Source organism: Neofelis nebulosa, chromosome 17, assembly GCF_028018385.1.
Source record: "Neofelis nebulosa isolate mNeoNeb1 chromosome 17, mNeoNeb1.pri, whole genome shotgun sequence".
In the NCBI taxonomy this organism is placed as follows: Eukaryota; Metazoa; Chordata; class Mammalia; order Carnivora; family Felidae; genus Neofelis; species Neofelis nebulosa.
This window is the reverse complement of record NC_080798.1, coordinates 11,598,969-11,616,185: the sequence shown is the minus strand read 5'-3', so window position 1 is coordinate 11,616,185 and position 17,217 is coordinate 11,598,969. Positions and strand designations below refer to the sequence as shown.

Sequence of the window (17,217 nt, the reverse complement as noted above, 5' to 3'; positions counted from 1 at the left end):
CTCCGAGCGACACCCCCGCGCTCCCGCGCCACATGGGCGCTCCCGGACGAGGCCCCGCCCCTCTGGTTCCACGTGGTCGTCCACGGAGCTCCTGAGGCTCCGGCGGCTGGGTCTGAGGGAGGCACGGGTCCGGGGATGGCGGGGACCCCGTCCGGCGGTGAGTTGCATCAGGGCGGGCCGACGGGGTGCAGAGAGTTGGCCGCCGGGAGGAGAAAGGGGCGCCCAGGAGCGTTCGGACGGAAAAAGGGACATCCTCGAGACAGGACCTGTGGAGAGTGTATCGCCCGCGAGGAAGGGACTTCAGACCGAGGGAGCGTACGGGGTGGGGGAAACCACCGGTGGAGCGAAGGGCGCCCCCCGGGATTGGATCGGTGGAGACAGGGATGCCTCTGGGGAGCAGGCAGAGAAGAGACCGGGTGAGGGGTTGAGGCGCTCAAGAGGCTGGGGCCAGTGGGCCCCCTAAGCGCCCTGGAGAATTGGATGCACGGGAAGTGTCAGCAGACCCCCATTTCCCCTTCTGCAGGTGCTGCTCAGTTCTCTTGCCCCCCCAACTTTACCGCGACGTCCCCAACCTCAGAGCCCACCCGTTTCTCTTTGGAAGTGTTAACAGACCCAGATACGGAACTGTGGCTTATCCAGGCCCCTGTAGACTTCGCCCCAGACTGGTGAGTGGTCCCAGGCCACCTCCTGGGAATATGCTCCATCCTAGTGGCTGAACTTGGGGGAAGTTTAGAGGGGCTTTTCTTAGGCATCCAGAAACGCGGTTTTCAGCTCTTCCCCCCCCCCCCCCCCCCCCCCCCCGTTTCACGGAAAGAATCTGACGGAGCTCCTGCCTTCCCCTTTCTCCTTGCAGCCTCAACGGGCGGCTAGTGCCTCTCTCTGGCTCCCAGATTGTGAAGGGCAAGTTGGCAGGCAAGCGGCACCGCTACCGGGTCCTCAGAAGCAGCGGTCCCCAGGCTGGAGGAGCAATCCTTCTGGCTCCCTCCGTGGCGGCAGGGGGGGGACTCACCTGTGCCCCAGCCCCCCAGGGCAGCCTGAGGATCTTTGAGGGTTCCCAGGAATCCCCACCAGGGACCCTGCTGCAGCCTATTCCAACGAGCCCCCCGCCACAGATCCCCCCTGACCTGAGACCCCGGTTCTGTGCCTTTGGAGGCAGCCCACCAGTAACAGGGCCTGGGTCAGCCTTGGCACTGAAGTCACCCGCCTCAAAAAAGAGGAAAAAGAAGAGGCAAACACCAGAGGCCCCGGCTCCCCAGGAGGCAGTGAATGGGCTGGGGGCCCTGGCGGTGGACACAGCTTTGGGGTCCCCGGATGTGGCGAAGAAGAAGAAGAAGAAGAAGAAGAAGCAGGAGCCGCCAGAACTAGACGTGATGGAGCTGGTGGCAGCCGAACCTGCGGCCGAGATGCCGGAGCCTCCGGAAGCGCTGTTCCCATCATCCACCACCAGGAAGAGGAAGAGGCTGAAGGGGACAGAAGAGAGGGAGCCTGGGGAAAGGATGCTGACGGAGTCTCAGCCGCAGTTGAAGGAGGAGCCACGGGAGGAAGCCGTCCCACTGCCATCTTTGAAGAAGAAGAAAAAAGAAACGGGGCACAAAGTCCTGATGGAGCCGGGGACGGATGAGGCTCTAGAGCTGGAGAGGAGGCCTCTGGAACTCCCAGGGGAGATGATAGAGCCTGAACCACCACAAGAAGTTGAGCTTCAGGCTGAGGCAGCTCCAACACCCGGCAAAAAGAGGAGGAAGAAAGAAAAACGGCAAGACGTGACACTGGAGCCAGGGGCAGAGGCGGTGGAGCCTGAGTTGCCAGGTGACCTTGAGGGTCAGGCGGCTCCAGCATCCACCAAGAAGAAGAAGAAAGAACGGGGGCTCAGAGCAACTGAGCCGAGGACTGAGGTAACGGACCCACAGGGTGAGCCGATGGAGCCTGAGCTTCCGGAAGAGCGTGAACCTGAGGCAGGGGCAGATCCAGCATCTGCTAAGAAGAAGAAGAAGAAACGGGGCCGGGAAAGCGGGGTGCCAGAGGCAGCACCCCGGGAGGAGATGCCAGAGCCGCCGCGGAGTCCAGAGCCTGGGGAGGTGGCTTCCACAGGCCGGGAGAAGAAGTCGAAGAGGCTGCAGCCGGATCCTGTGTAGCCTCCTCCAGGGAAACTGACGACCGTGGTCAAGAAAAGCTGGAGGGGCGCCTGGGTGGCTCAGTCGGTTGAGACTCTTGATTTCGGCTCAGGTCACGATCTCGCGTTTCATGAGATCGAGCGCCGCATCAGGCTGTGCACCGACAGTGTGGAGCCTGCTTGGGGTTCTCTGTCTCCTCTCCCTCAAAACAAATACACTTTAAAACAAAAAAAAAAAAGAAAGGGGAAGAAAAGAAAAAAGCCGGAGGTGACCGCCTGGGCCAGCAGAGAGCGAGAACAGAGAACCCCTTCCCGATGACGGCGCCGCCGCACCAGAAGCAGCCCGAGCCTGGAAAATGCTTTATTGTTACAACGAGGGCCTCTCTGGCGGCTGGGGTCATCGGGGCACTTTTAAGAAGGGCTCGTGTAGGACATCAAACAGCCTCCGGGCCTGTGTGAGAGCAAGAAAGAAACAAGGAACTGGTCATTAAATGAGCCATCTGCTTGCTACGTCCAGAGTGGGCTTTGGTTCTTTCGGTTTCGGCTCGGAGGGGACTTTGGGGGCTGGGAGAGAAACATCCTGATCTTGATTCTGTCCCAGGCTGCCTATGTGAGTTAGGGCTGGTCCCCACCCTCTCTGGGCCTTGGTTTTCCCTAACTGTAGGAGAAGCACTGTAGGCCTTCCACAGCCTTAGAACTTTGGGATCTGAGGTGCCATCTATGTAGTGCTCCCTCCTGTCCCCGACCCCTCAAGCCCATTCCCACAGTTCTTACCTTTTGGGGCCCCAGGCCCGGGCACAAAGCCAGATCTTCTCGGGACGCAGCTATGAGCTGTTCCAGAGACTGAGGAAGGTGGAAGGTGAGGGTCAGAGATGGGGAGCACAAAACTACCCTGCCCCAGCTCATCGGGGGTCTAAGATCTCCCTGGAAGGAGGTGAGGTCCTCTGGGAGGGCAGGGGAGGCATTGGGGGGGGGGGGGCATTCCTTGAAAAAGCAAGGGGGCAGAAATGCCATCAGGACAAGGGAACCATTCCTTACCCCAAAAGTAGTTAGGAGGGTCTGGCTGTCGGTTTTATTGACAGACTTCACGGTGGTCAGGCATTCAGTCACCTGGAAGGGAGGGGAGGAGGCAGAGGTGCAGCAGGAGAAGAAATGAGAGCGATCTGAGCGCTGGGTCACCACTGTGTCCCCAGACTGCCCCGCATGCAGGAGGTATTCAATAAATACCCCCCCTTTTGGCTGATTAAAAGTTCATCTCAGAGTGGGTCCCCCACTAGCTGAGAGAATATTGGTCACATCATGAGAAGATAAATGCCATTTCTCTTGAGTTGGTTCTGCCCAGGGTAGACCATAGGCTCTGGAGTCAGATCTGTGTTCAAAACCCGGCCCCACTGCTTGCTCCCTATGAGGGCTGGGCAAAGGAATTGACCTCTGGACTTTCTTTTCAGGCAAATAGGGTCCTAACAGTACCTGCCTCGGGAGTGGTGGTGGACATCGACCATTACTCAGGCGTTGGAGCTCAGGTTAAATGCTTCATTTGGTAAATACTCCCTGCGCACCGAGTGCTGGGTGGTGCTGGGGACACAGGAGGGACTGAGCCAGCCAGCCTGGCCAGAATGCATGCAAGGTCAGGGGGGGACAGAGCTGCTGGGCGGAATAGGCAGGGCCTTGTAGGGTGTGGTGAGAAGCCAGGCTTTCCCTGAGGGTACTGGGGAGCCATGGGAGGATTCTGAGCTGGGGAGGACAGAAACAAATTTGTGCTTAGGAAGAGAAAGGTGATGAACTGAGGGGGAGACTGGGGAGGAGAGGTAGGATTCCAGCAGCAGGGAGGGGCCGGGGGCGGGGGGGGGGGCAGGCAGGGAGGTGTAGTGGCCTCACCCGGGCGACGAAGTCCTGTTCCAGCTTTTCCATCAGGAGGTCCGCCGGCTTCTGCTCATAGGCCTTGTAGGTCTCCAGGTACCGCCCGGCCTCCTCAGGGCTGGGGTGAGAACATTCGGGTCAGCCAGTGTGGTGAGGGCAGTGGTCATGTTTTAGATTCATTTCATTGCCGTAGTAGTAGTCAGTGCCGATGCTAAAAGTTCCAAACTCGAATACAGAGCAAACCGAACTTTCCTCCCCGAAAAGGTCCCTGGCGGTAACCCCGGCCAGGCACATCCTTACACATCTTTGCTGGCAAAGGGAGAGAGCTTGGGAGCCTGACGAGTTGTTGGGCTCAGGTTCGCCCTTCCCACCTGCGTGACCCCAGGGCCAGTGATTTTCTCTCTCTGGGCCTCAGTGTCCTCATCTGCAGAGTGGCGTGGATAGCGGAATTGTGACAATTACACGCGTCATCGCTCCCAAGCGCTCAGAACCGTGCCTGGCACTTAGAGCCCGTTTAAGAAATGTGAGCTATTCTGGAAGGGAAGTCAGCGCGGTGGAGCCGGGGCGGGAGAAAAACCAGAAACACTGTTACTATTTTCCCAGCCGCAGGAAGACAAAACTCAGGATGCAATTCAGTTCCCACTGAAGATTTTTAATATAGCGCACTTTCAAGAGAAAGGCTGCGGGGTGAGCCGACTGCTGAAGCTTTTATAGCAACTAACCTGATTTAATAATCGCCATTAATTTTCACGTCAGGCACTGAGGTCTTTTCCTTTTTTTTTGACATGTAATGAACAGTTTCAAAGGTAGGTGGGACAACCGAATCTTAAAAAGGGTTTGTATGTGTGCGCAATAAAGTAACCCAAGTTTATTAGCACTGGGAGAAAGCTGGCCTTTTTTGTTCTTTGAACTTGAGACTAGGGAGTTGAGTCCAAGTAAAGGAAGGACTTGTGCCGAGGCATTTTCTGTGAGCCTTCAAATCCCAGCTAATAAGCTATCTTTGCTGATCAAGTGTTGGTCCATATTCCTGAAAGAAACCTGCATTTTTCTAATTCTGTTTTTTTCCCGTTACATGGGCTTTGTGGCTCTCCCCTCACTGCAGCAGGATTATCGTTCCGGTTCTTAATTTGTTCAGGGCACACAGTGAGCACATTGCGTCCTGTTCTACAATTTGCTTTCATTTTTGCCCTCTGCAGTTCTCAGCAGGATGTCTTCCTATGTCAGCAGAAAGAGCTTGACCTCTTTCGTGGGATGGTTGCAAAATATCCCATAATTTGGATGTAAAGACATAGGAAACATTCCCCTTCCGGGGGCCGATGCACTGTTCTAACTCACTGTGTTCAGAAGCTTCCAGAGAAGGATCCTCTAAGGCAATTATTATTTTCAAACCATTATACACAGAGAGGGAAAGAGACCAGCGGGGGGGTTGAGTCACTTGCCCAAGAGCCTGGTCGGTAAAGTATGCAACTCTTGATCTCTTGGGGTCATGAGTTCAAGGTCATGACCTGGCCTATCTCCACGATGGAATATTAGGCAGCTGGGAAAGAATGTGCATCCGGACAATGGGATATTATTCAGCAATAAGAAGACTGAGCTACCACGGCGCCTGGGTGGCTCAGTCGGTTAAGTGTCTGACTTCCTCTCAGATCATGATCTCATGGTTTGTGGGTTCGAGCCCCGTGTCGGGCTCTGTGCCGACAGCTCGGAGCCTGGAGCCTGCTTCGGATTCTGTGTCTGCCTCTCTCTCTGCCCCTCCCCACTCATGCTCTGTCAAAAATAGATGAATATTAAAAAAAAAAAAAATTATTTTTTAAAGAAGAGTAAGCTACCAAATTACAAGAAGGCACGGAGGGAGGTTAAAAGAATACTGCTAAGTGAGAAAAGCCGGTCTGAAAAGGCTTCTGTGAGGTAATAGGAAATATATATGGTCTCTTGCCCTGGTTCCCGGCACAGAGCCCCCGAGAACCTTCCAACTCCTCAGTGATAAGAACACAGAGGAACATCTTTTGTCCTACAGAGATGACTCTGGGTGGGCTCCTGGATGGGGGCTGGAAATGGAGCTAATACTCAACCGGGTCCACGTAAGGAAGACTCCATAAAATCCCAGTACTAGGGGACTCAGAGCTTCCAGAAGGGCAGCCACTGGGAAGTGATACACTCCAATTCCACGGGGACAGAAACTCCTGCACGCAGGACCCTCCCAGACCTCTCGCCCTACGTCTCTCATCATCTTGCTGTTGATTCTCTTAACATCATATCCTTTATTAAACCGGAAAATGTGCTTCCCTGAGCTCTGAGCCTCAGGGAGTCACTGGGAGCGGGACGGTCAGAAGTACAAGCGGGGTTTATGACTGGCGTCTGAAGTTGGGGGGGGGGGGCAGTGTTGGACTGAGCCCCTTCACCTGTGGGACCTGAGGCCATCCCCAGGTAGTGTCAGAAGTGAGTTAAACGGTAGGACGCCCAGCTGGTGCTGCAGAGACTTGCTTGGTGTGGGAAAAACTTTGGCGCATCTGGTGGTCTGACTTGGGCTCAGGTCCTGATCTCACGGTTTGTGAGTTCGAGCCCCACACAGCCCTGTACTGTAAGCACAGAGCCTGCTCTGGATCCTCTGTCCCCCTCTCTCTCTCTCTCTTCTGCCCTCCCCCACTTGTTCTCCCTCTCTCTTCTCTCTCAAAAATGAATAAAGATTAAACACACACACACACACACACACACACACACACACACACACACACACACAGGATAAAGACCCACATTAGGGAAGAACTGGCATTTTTTTCCCTACACACAAGGAGAACCGTGGGTTTTTCTATTTCTACTACAGATTGTATGATTCCAACTATATGATATCCTGAAAAAGGCAAAACTAAGCAGACTGTGAAAAGATGAGGAGTTTGGGGGTGGAAGGGATGAATAAGTGGAACACGGGAAATTTTAGGGCAGTGCAACTATTCTGTGTGATACAGAATTTATGGACACATTATCATACCTTTGTCAAGACTCAGAATATAAAACAGAGAGCAACAGGTCATGATCTCACGCTCCGTGAGTTCGAGTCCCATGTCGGGCTCTGTGCTGACAGCTCAGAGTCTGGAGCCTGCTTTAGGTTCTGTGTCTCCCTCTCTCTCTCTCTGCCCCTCCCCACTCATGCTCTGTCTCTCTCAAAAATAAATAAACATTAAGAAAAAAAATTTGGGGGGCAGTTGGGTGGCTAAGTCGGTTAGGTGTCCGACTTCGGCTCAGGTCATGATCTCACAGTTTGTGGGTTTGAGCCCCGCGTTGGGCTCTGTGCTGACAGCTCAGAGCCTGGAGCCTGCTTCAAGTTCTGTCTCCTTCTCTCTCTGCCCCTCCCCCACTCTCACCTTGACTCACTCTGTCTCTCAAAAATAAATAAATGTAATAAAAAAAATTAAAAAAAAATTTTTTTTAATGCTCTAAAAAATTAGTATTTTTAAAAATATGAACACCCTGCGTCGGGCTCCGTGCTGACAACGGAGAGCCTGCTTGGGATTCTCTCTCCCTCTAGCTCTCTGCCCGTCCCCTGCTCACACTCTTGAGCACTCTCTCTAAACACATAAATAAACTTAAAAAAAAAAAAAAGTTTTTTTAAAGGGGCGCCTGGAGTGGCTCAGCCGGTTAAGCATCTGACTCTAGGCTCCGGTCGGGTCAGGTCATGATCTCACAGTTTGTGAGTTCAAGTCCTGCATTGTGCCTACTTGGGCTTCTCTCTCTTTCTCTCTCTCTCTCTCTCTCTCTCTCTCTCTCTCTCTCTCTCTCTCTCTCTCTCTGTCTCCCTCTCTGCTTCTTCCCTGCTTGTGTCTCTCTCTCTCTCTCTCTCAAAATAATAAACTAAAAAAAAAGAGAGAGAGAGAGAGAGATCTCCAGGTAAGGACACGACCACGTAAGGCACAGAACAGCATCTATATATAACCATATGTCTACACTGCCACATGTATATACACCGTGTGTATGTACCATATATATGTACGACTAGACGTATGCACACACATAACATTTTCGTGTCGCTTCTCATCTGTGAACTACGTGAACATGCCATCTATTTAACACAAGAAAGTTTAACCAGTGTCTATATTCAGAACAAAGAGAAGCAGAAGACAACAGCCCCGCTCTCATCCCCATCTATGCCTCATACGGTCCCCAGAGGTCAGCACTGTCCAGGGCCTGGAGCCTCTAGAGCCTCTGGAGCCCTTTTCGGTTTATCCACATACGAGTCTGTTCATAAACACAGCTCATTTTCTTCCTCCCTTCTGTATATAAATACAAATACGAGGCCGTTCGCTTCTGCAACTCTGGTTCTCACCCACTGATGCTACAGTGATGGCCCATGTCACTTCGGACACGCGTGAGCACGCACGGGCAGGGACTATCCTAGTGCAGGAGTTTCTGTGTCGAAGAGTGGTGTCTATTTTGTGTTTCAATAGCCCGTCAAATCTCCTGCCAAGCAAATATGCGGGTGCCCGTTTCATACTATCCATACGAGAGATTTGCACCAAATTTAGGGCACCTCACTTTGTTTGTTTTGTTTTTTTTTTTCAACATTTTTTTTAATTTATTTTTGGGACAGAGAGAGACAGAGCATGAACGGGGGAGGGGCAGAGAGAGAGGGAGACACAGAATCGGAAACAGGCTCCAGGCTCCGAGCCATCGGCCCAGAGCCCGACGCGGGGCTCGAACTCACGGACCGCGAGATCGTGACCTGGCTGAAGTCGGACGCTTAACCGACTGCGCCACCCAGGCGCCCCTGTTTGTTTTTTTTTAATGTTTATTTATATTTGAGAGAGAGAGACAGACAATGTGCAAGCGGGGGAGGGACAGAGAAAGACAGACAGACTCTGAAGCAGGCTCCAGGCTCCGAGCTGTTAGCACAGAGCCCGATGTGGGGTTTGAACTCTCGAACCACGAGATCATGACCTGAGCCAAAGCCGGACGCTTAGCCAACTGAGCTACCCAGGCGCCCCTGAATGTTTCTCATTTTTGAGAGAGAGAGCACAAGCAGGGGAGGGGCAGAGAGAGAGGGAGACAGAGGATCCAAAGTAGCCTCTGCATGGATAGCAGAGAGCCCCACACGGGGCTGGAACTCAGGAACTACCAGATCACAATCTGAGCCAAAGTCAGACGCTTAACCAACTGAGCCACCCAGACGCCCCAGCACCTCGTTTTTTAAAATGTGCTTTTTTCTTGATAAACCATATGGTTGATATTTTTTCATGTGTTTTGGCAACCTGCATTAAACTCTTATTTGGGTTCTTATTGACTTGTGGGAAGTTCTTTACATATATAAATATATAATAAACATGTTTAAATATATGCATATGAATATAAACATTTAAATGTATTTGCACTGTATAAATATAACTTATATATACATACATAAATTAGAGATGTTAAGTATTTTCTATTTATATGTATGTATGTATATATATATATATATATATACACATACATATATGTATATATATATATACATATACATACATATATATATATATATACACACACACACACACACACACACACACACACTTGTATATGCAATATATACACAGCAAATACTTTTTGGTAATTTGTCACTTGTCTTTCAACTTTATTTACAGTATGTCTTACCACCCAGAAGTTTTAAAATTTTAATTTTCTCAAATCAGCCAACCTTTTCCTTTACGGCTTTGGGGTTCTGGGTCTTGCTTTGGAAGACTTTTCCTACCCCAAGATTATAACAAATATTCTCCTGGGGTGCCTGGATGGTTCAGTCAGTTAAATGTCAGACTTAGTTCAGGTCATGATCTCAAAGTTCATGGGTTTGAGCCCCGTGTTGGGCTCTGTGCTGACAGCTCAGAGCTTGGAGCCTGCTTTGGATTCTGTGTCTCTTTCTCTCTCTACCCCTCCCCCGCTTGTGTGTGCTCTCTCTCTCTCAAAAATAAATAATCATTAAAAAAAATATTTTTAATAAATCAAAAATAAAAATAAAAAATATTCTCCTGGGGAACCTGGGTGGCTCAGTCGATTAAGTGTCTGACTTCAGCTCAGGTCATGATCTCGTGGCTTGTGGGTTCAAGGGCTACAACAGGTTCTCCGCTTTCAGCAAGGAGCCCCCTTCAGATCCTCTGTCCCTCTCTCTGTCTGCCCCTCCCCCATTCTCTCTCTCTCTCTCAAAAATAAAATAAACATTAAAAACTAGATATATATTCCCCTATAAGATTTCTTCTAGGGCACCTGAGTGGCTCAGCTGATTAGGCATCCGACTCTTGACTCAAGCTCAAATCATGATCTCACAGTTTGTGAGCTGAGCCCTGGTGTGTCAGCTCCAGGATAGAGCCCAGCTTGGGATTCCCTCTCTTTCCCTCTCTCTCTGGCCCTCCTCCTCTCTCTCTTTCTCAAAATAAATAAATAAACGTAAAAAAAAAAAAATAACGAGTCTAATTACTTAAAAAAAAAAGATTTCTTCTAACACCTTTTTTTTTGATGTCAATTTCTCAGGATTTAATTTTTTTTTCTTATGGGGTGAGGAAGGTATGTCTTTTTTTCCAACTGGAAATTAGCCAATCTAAATAGTCTTTAGAGGGGTGCCTGGGTGGCTCAGTCAGTTAAGCATCTGACTTCAGCTCAGGTCATGACCTCATGGCTCATGGGTTCGAGCCCACGTCGGGCTCTGTGCTGACAGCCTGGAGCCTAGAACCTGCTTCAGATTCTGTGTCTCCCTCTCTCTCTGCTTCTTCCCTGCTCGTACTCTAGCTCTCACTCTCTCAAAATTAAATAAACATTAAAAGAAAAATTTAAATAGTCTTTAGAAACCTAGATGTGGAATTAATTATTCAGACAGACTTTAGGTCTGATTCGTAAGTAAGCAGTATGGCCCTGGCAATTTGATCTATATCACCTGCTTTTGTGACTATAGCCCTAGAAGACAAATATTAAGATCCTATTTTAAAGATGCAGAAATTGAGGCCGAGAGAGAGGCAGTGCCGGGACCAGGCTCACACGGGGAGCTCATGGCAGAAGGAAAGGGCTGGGGGGCAGAAGGGTGGACGGACTCTTAGGATAGAGCCTGACCTGGGCGGGGAGCCTCGGTCTCACCTCCAGGCAAGGACCAGGGTGCAGTCAGCCAGGATGCACATCTTAGCCAGCTCCTTGAGGGCCTGCTGTGGATCTTTCTGGGTGGAAAAGAAAATCAGAATGGGGAATCTGGTAGTAAACAAGGAATTATAGTCTTGAAAACCACAGGATGCCAAGAGCCTTCCACTTAAGGCACTCCCTAAGCTCTGACTGGGTGCCCGCCTGTGCTGGGCAATGCTGGTAACACACAGTAACCAAGAGAGCCCGGGCTCTGCCCGCTGGGGCTCACAGTCTGATGAGGGAGATCAAACTGTCCCCACACAGTGATGACCCAGAGTGGCCAGGATTGGGATGGGAGAGCAGGAGCGGATACCTGACTTGCCCAGGGGATCAGGGAGAGCTTCCTGGAAGAGGGGACATCTGAACTGAGACCTGAAGGAGGAGGAGGAGTGAAGGAGGCAAAGGAGAACGAAAAGGACATTTTAAACATAGGGAAGACAGGAGGGGGGGGAAAGGACTTGAGGAATTGCAATTCACACGGAATGTGATAGAGAACGTAAAAGAAAGGGCGACCACATGGAAGCTGGGAAATGAACCCAGAGAGCAGGGCAGGGGTCTGGCCACATGGCCTCACGGGCCATAGCGAGGCACTGGGGAGCCATGGAGGGGTCTGGACATCAGATCTGTGCTTTAGGAACCTCCCCCCCCCCCCAGCTGCTGTGAGGATGGAAGCGGTTGGGGCTGGAGGCCCTGAGACGAGAGAAGAGGCTGGGGCAGAGACCCAGGCGGGCCAGGCTGTGAAGACAGGATGACATAGCTTCAAAACACGCTCAGGTGGCAGAGGGCTGGGACCAGCGGAAGTGGTGTGGGGAAGGAGGAGACCGGATTTTACCCTCGCGCCCCCTTGCCAACACAGGGTGTTAACGTCCGATGTAAAAATGGTTCAACTTGCACCTTCTCTTGGGATTCAACAATCCACTTGGCTGCCGCGTGGCCCGACAGATGAGGACGAGGCCGGGGGGGAAGTGACCCCTGCTTACCACGTCCACCTGGACAAGCAGGACCCGCAGGGCGAAGCTCTTCCCCAGGCTCTGCAGCCGCCCGTGGATGTAGTCCGGGTGGAGGTTGTGGTAGCGGAGGCTGGGGGGCAGGGGAGAGGGAGGGATTGGGAGGTCTCGCTCTCCCCGAGACCCTGGGAGCCCTTCTTTACTCTCACTGGAATGCAGAGGGCATGGGCGACACCGGGACCTGAGGCTCAGAGAAGTTAAGTGACTTGCCTCAGGTCATCCATCAAGGAAGGGGATGGCGGGATTGGCGGAAAGGGCTGCCTGGCTCTGGCTTCCCTGGAGGGATGGACCCCAGGTTCCTCACTGGGGAAGGGAAGAGACTTGGGCTTCGGGTAGAGGACAGGAGACAAGCGCCTAGAGGGTGTGGACTGGGGGACACGGGGCAGCTGGTCTTGGGAAGCAGGCCCATCCCAGGGACTGTCTACTTTAGCCTCAGAAGGCACTGGCAGGGAGGGGCTGGGGTGGCTTCTCCACCCAGGGAACTAGGGGACATCTCTGTCCAGCAGCCACCAGCTCTCGTACCTTGCAGGGAGGACAGGAACTTAGAAGGTTCACTTCCCCCATCTAGCTCTGTGTGCAGAGGGGCGCCCGGGAATGGAGAGGGAACTTGCTTAACTGCGGTACAGGCTGGCGAAATCCTGGCTCTCATCAACTCACCCTGGATGTCTGGGACCCGAGGGACCTTACCCCCAACCTGCTCAGACCCAGGACTCCAGGCGCCCAGCCTGTCCTCCCTCAGAACCAGAGTCTGGGCCTGCCGCTCTCGTCCCTCTGGGCACCTCCAGGAGAAGACCTCTTCCTCCCGGCCAGGTCACTAGGCCCAGAGCTGACAGGGCCACACCCCGAGGTCTCCCACCCAATGGTCCCAAACATGCGAGCATAGCCTCGCAGGCCTTCAGGAAGGTGGGGCAGCCCCCTCAGAGCTCACCTGAGGAACAGAGCACAGGTGCTCTGGCCCAGCACATAGTCGGGAAGCACGTCACCAAACTCCCAGGGCACGTTACGCACAAACTTCAGCACGGGGTTGCCCCTCTGGGGAGGGAAGGGCGGAAGCCATTAACAGGGAGGGCCCTGGGACCACTGCCAGCCCCAGGGCTCCCCTCCCCCTACCTGTGTCGACACCTCCCCATCCCCCCTCCTGCCTGTGCCTGTTCCCCTCCCTCCGGAGTCCACCTCCTCAGCCGGGAATGCCCTTGGGTGCTCTGGCTTTGACCCAGACCTCTCCCCCAGACCTGGGCCTTAACTAAAGGGTCCCTGAGTCTGTCTCTCGGGCACAGTCCTCTCCCCTAGCCCCACGTGTGTGCCCTGGGGTGCTGGGCACTCCCCCCAGGATGTCCGCCTCACTGCATCCCAAGTGCCTTCGGCACCAGCTCCAGCACCTGCCCCTCCTCCCCTCATCTCAGGGACAGGCCCATCATCCAGAGACCCAAGCCTAGTCACGGACCCGTCCCTCTCCTCCAGGGGGGACGTCTACCTTCCAGGATTTTTTTTTTAAGTTTATTTACTTATTTTGAGAGACAGAGACAGAGAGAGAGAGAGAGAGAGAGAGGGAGAGACAGGCAGGCAGAGAGAGAACTCCAAGCAGGCTCTGCACTGTCAGCGCAGAGCCTGACACAAGGCTCAATCTCACGGACTCTGAGATCGTGACCTGAGCCGAAATCAAGAGTCGAATGCTTAGCTGAATGGGTCACCCGGGCACCCCCAGGATGACATCCCCATCAAAGTCTCCCCCTGCGCTGCCATAGCCCATACCCAGGCCCCTACCCTGCCTCCTCCTAGTCGCCTGCCCCAGTAGGGCCCCCTCCTGGCCTCCGAACAGTAGCCAGAGAGACCTTCCTAAAGCACAAACCTGCCCCTTGGCCTGCTCTTAACCCCACCGTGGCCCCCAGTGATCTGAGAGGAAGGCCCACGTGGCCTGTGACCCCCACCCCCAACAGTCAGGCGTCTGCTGGACAGGCTCCGGGCTCTCACTCCACTCTGAACATACCCTGTAGCCCCAAATCGAGATTGTCTGAGCAAGTCAGCCTCTAACCCATCCGAGCAGTATTTATTGAGCGCCTACCGTGTGTCTAAGTGCTGTGATACAGCAGGGACCAAGACAGACAAAGATCCCTGCCTTGTGGGGGGACGCAGACGTTACACAAAACCATCTCGGGGATGAACGAGTAATTATTAAATGAGGTGGAATGTGCTTTTAATAAAGAGGGTAGGACCTGCTCCACGGTGGGGTGTGGGTTGGGCAGAGTCAGTTAAGTGTCCAACTCTTGGTTTTGGCTCGGGTCGTGATCTCACAGTATTGTGAGTTCGAGCCCCACGTCGGGATCCGGGCTGGCAGCATGGAGCCTGCTTGGGATTCGCTCTCTCCCCCCTCCCCCACTCACGCTGTTTCTGTCTCTCTCAAAATAAAAACATAAACTTTGAAAAAAAAAAAAAAAAAAAGGAGGCGTGAGGTGAGGAGCGGTGATGAGGTCAGGAGGGTAGAACCTCCATGAATGGGATTGGTCCTCACAAAAGGGACCCGAGAGAGGACACAGAAAGAACCAGGAGGCGGATCCTTCCTGGACACCGAATTGGCCAGCGCCTTGCCCTTGGACTTCCCACCCCCCAGAAGGGTGAGAAATAAAAGTCTGTTGTTTGAACGACCCAGTCTACGGTATTTTTGTTTTAACAAAAGAATAGACACGGTGCAACCTCAACCCACACCTGGTAGTTGGATGGATGAATGAGAGAATTCGCGTCGCCCAGAGCGCAATGGCAAGAGCTCTGACTTCCTTCCACTGCCCACCTGAGTGCCACCCCCGTACCCGTGTTTCCCACCAGAAAGCTCAAAGCCCCGCTACTCCTTCCCCTCCTCACCTGCCGGGGGCTCACAATGATGCTGCTGGATTTCGTCCCCGCTTTGGGGGCCTGGCTGGGGGTCTCTCCTGCCAGGGGTTCTGGCCCCGTGGGGTGTGGAGCCCCAGCCCCTCCTGGAGGTCCCGAGACAGCATACTCAGCGTAGGTCTGAGGGGCGGCCTGGGCTGAGGTATCCGTGGTGGGAAGGCTCCGCGTGGACTTGAATAAGGGCTTGAACTGTGGGGGAGGGGGAGGAGTGTCAAAATCCGAATCTAGCCACTCCTCCCTGCTCCTCAGCCGCTATACTGGTCCCGGCCACCAACTTCTCTCCCTTGGACCAGCTCCCCACCTACATCCTCACTCCCCGCGGTCTGTTCTGTCCACAGTCATTTCACATCCCTCTGCTCAGAGACCCTGGTGGCTCCCATCTCAGAGTAAAAGCCAAAGCTGTCGCCACAGCCCACAAGGCTCTAGAAGATCTGTCCCTGCTCCCCCTGTCTCATCTCCCACCTCCTTCCCTTTCCTTTCTCGATTCCAGCCCCACTGGCCTTCTTGCTGCCCTCAAATCTGTCAGGCTCCCTCTGATCCTGGGCCTTTGCATCGGCTGTTCCCTCTGCCCCAGAGGTTGCCACACAGCTCACTCCTTCACCTCCTTCACATCACTGCCAAGATGTCACCTCCTCAGAGAGGCAGCCCCTTGACCTAAGGGAGCGCCTCTCCCCCATCACTCCCTGCACCCTTAGCCCACTTTTTCTTCCTAGCGCATACGGAGCGGCCAGCACTCAGCACCAGCCAATTGCTTTCCTGCGGGAACGTGATGTCGGCGTGGTCAGATCCTTCAATTTACCAAGAGATGTCAAAAGTGCCGACTTTTCCTTTTAGTTGCAAGGCCTTCCAATTCTCCAATGTCAGCAATAAATTCATCCTTTGCAAACCAGGGGGCTGACCACATAAAACACAACCCAAAGCCACCCGCTGCTTGCGTTTGCAGCCTCTGCCAGAGCCCTGTCTTGGAACCACCATGACATTTTACAGATAAGGAAGCAGACTCGCGGAGAGCAAAGGACTGTTTTCCCAAGGTGACCCAGGCCACAACATTTCCTAAACCACACCACGGGCCTTGGAGGCCCCTTCCTCTCAATCCACCCCCCCACCCCCACCCCAGTCTGCCAGCGTTCTCCCCATCTCCTCCTCTGTCCTACCCCCGCAGGAGGGGCCTCATCCTCATCCAGTGGTATGAAGAACTTCTTCCTCGTGGGTGGCCCGGAGGGCTGCCGCACTCCCTCTTCGTCCATCCCAAGGTTCTTCTGGGGCCTGAAAATGAAGACACGGCGGCGGGGGCGAGTGAGACAGCAACGCCTGCATGCCCATCCTTCCAGCAGGAACCCCCACTCACAGCCATCCCGCCCCAAGAAATCCCAGGGCTCCAGAGCATCAAGTTCCAAACACGGAGCGCCCCAGATTCTATAAAGCCCCGCCCACACGGAGCCTCACCTTCCGTCCGCCCCGCCCCTCACCGGTCCAGACTTTTCATTCGCCCCGCCCCTCGCGTTCTAGTTACCCCGCCCTCACTGTTCCCCGCCTTCCGTTTGCCCGCCCCAGCCTCCGTCCCCCTCCGTCCCGCCCGCAGGGCTGGCGCCTGGATCCCCTCCCCTCGGTCCATCTCGTCCATCTCTCAGGCACTGCAACGACTGGTTGGCCTCTGCGGCTGCCAATCGCCACCGGAGGTCCCTCCCCGCCCCTCTCGACCCAGCCCCGCTGTCTGAGCGCCGCGACGACTCACCGCCTCGTCCCCGAGCCGGGAGTAAAAGACCGGAGAGGGACAGAGGCGTCCCACCGCCGGCGCGGCCAGCGCGTCCCCGAGCTCGCCGCACTTCCGGCCTCTCTAGCCCTCGATCCCGCCCTCACCGTTCCCCAGAGGGGTAGAACTTCGACAGGGGCCGTCCCTGCGCAGCTCTCTATGATCCTGGAGGACTGCGGAGGTTTGGGTTGGACAGAGAGCCGTCCGTCTACCCCCCTGAACGTCCCTGGTTGCCGAGAATTTCAATTTTGATGCCCTTATTAAGCACCATCTTGTGCTCGGGCTCCGGGCAGGAATCAGTGGGGAAAAACGGCGGGAGAGCAAATTAGGTTCCTCCCCTCAGTACAGGCTTGGATGGAATCCCGGCTCTGCCATTGACTTGGCCTCAGTTTCCACATTCATTCATTATTTCATTCCACTCATATTCCCCCAGCGCTTCCTCTGTTCCCGGGCCTGTGAGGGGCAGTGTTACT

General features: G+C 53.9%; 2 protein-coding genes across 3 annotated transcripts; one reads left to right on the top strand and one right to left on the bottom strand.

Annotated features, from left to right (window-relative positions):
* Positions 1-13: 13 nt before the first annotated feature.
* Positions 14-2,620, top strand: POLR1G (RNA polymerase I subunit G). Its single transcript, XM_058709695.1, has 3 exons — positions 14-157; positions 524-665; positions 854-2,620. Exons 1-3 carry the CDS (start codon positions 136-138, stop codon positions 2,130-2,132), a joined length of 1,443 nt encoding a protein of 480 aa, XP_058565678.1. The 5' UTR covers positions 14-135; the 3' UTR covers positions 2,133-2,620.
* On the bottom strand, positions 2,457-16,860 carry ERCC1 (ERCC excision repair 1, endonuclease non-catalytic subunit). Of its 2 annotated transcripts, none has more exons than XM_058709696.1 (10): positions 16,727-16,860; positions 16,146-16,257; positions 14,965-15,180; positions 13,037-13,140; positions 12,082-12,289; positions 11,063-11,139; positions 3,989-4,088; positions 3,149-3,220; positions 2,885-2,953; positions 2,457-2,561 (listed from the first exon to the last, which is right to left on the bottom strand). In XM_058709696.1, the coding sequence occupies exons 2-10, from the start codon at positions 16,236-16,238 to the stop codon at positions 2,508-2,510; spliced, it is 993 nt and encodes a 330-aa protein (XP_058565679.1). In that variant the 5' UTR covers positions 16,239-16,257; positions 16,727-16,860; the 3' UTR covers positions 2,457-2,507. The 2 variants fall into 2 exon arrangements, with proteins under 2 accessions (XP_058565679.1, XP_058565680.1); XM_058709697.1 differs by having other exon boundaries at positions 12,082-12,181; positions 16,727-16,859.
* Between the last annotated feature and the right edge of the window lie 357 nt (positions 16,861-17,217).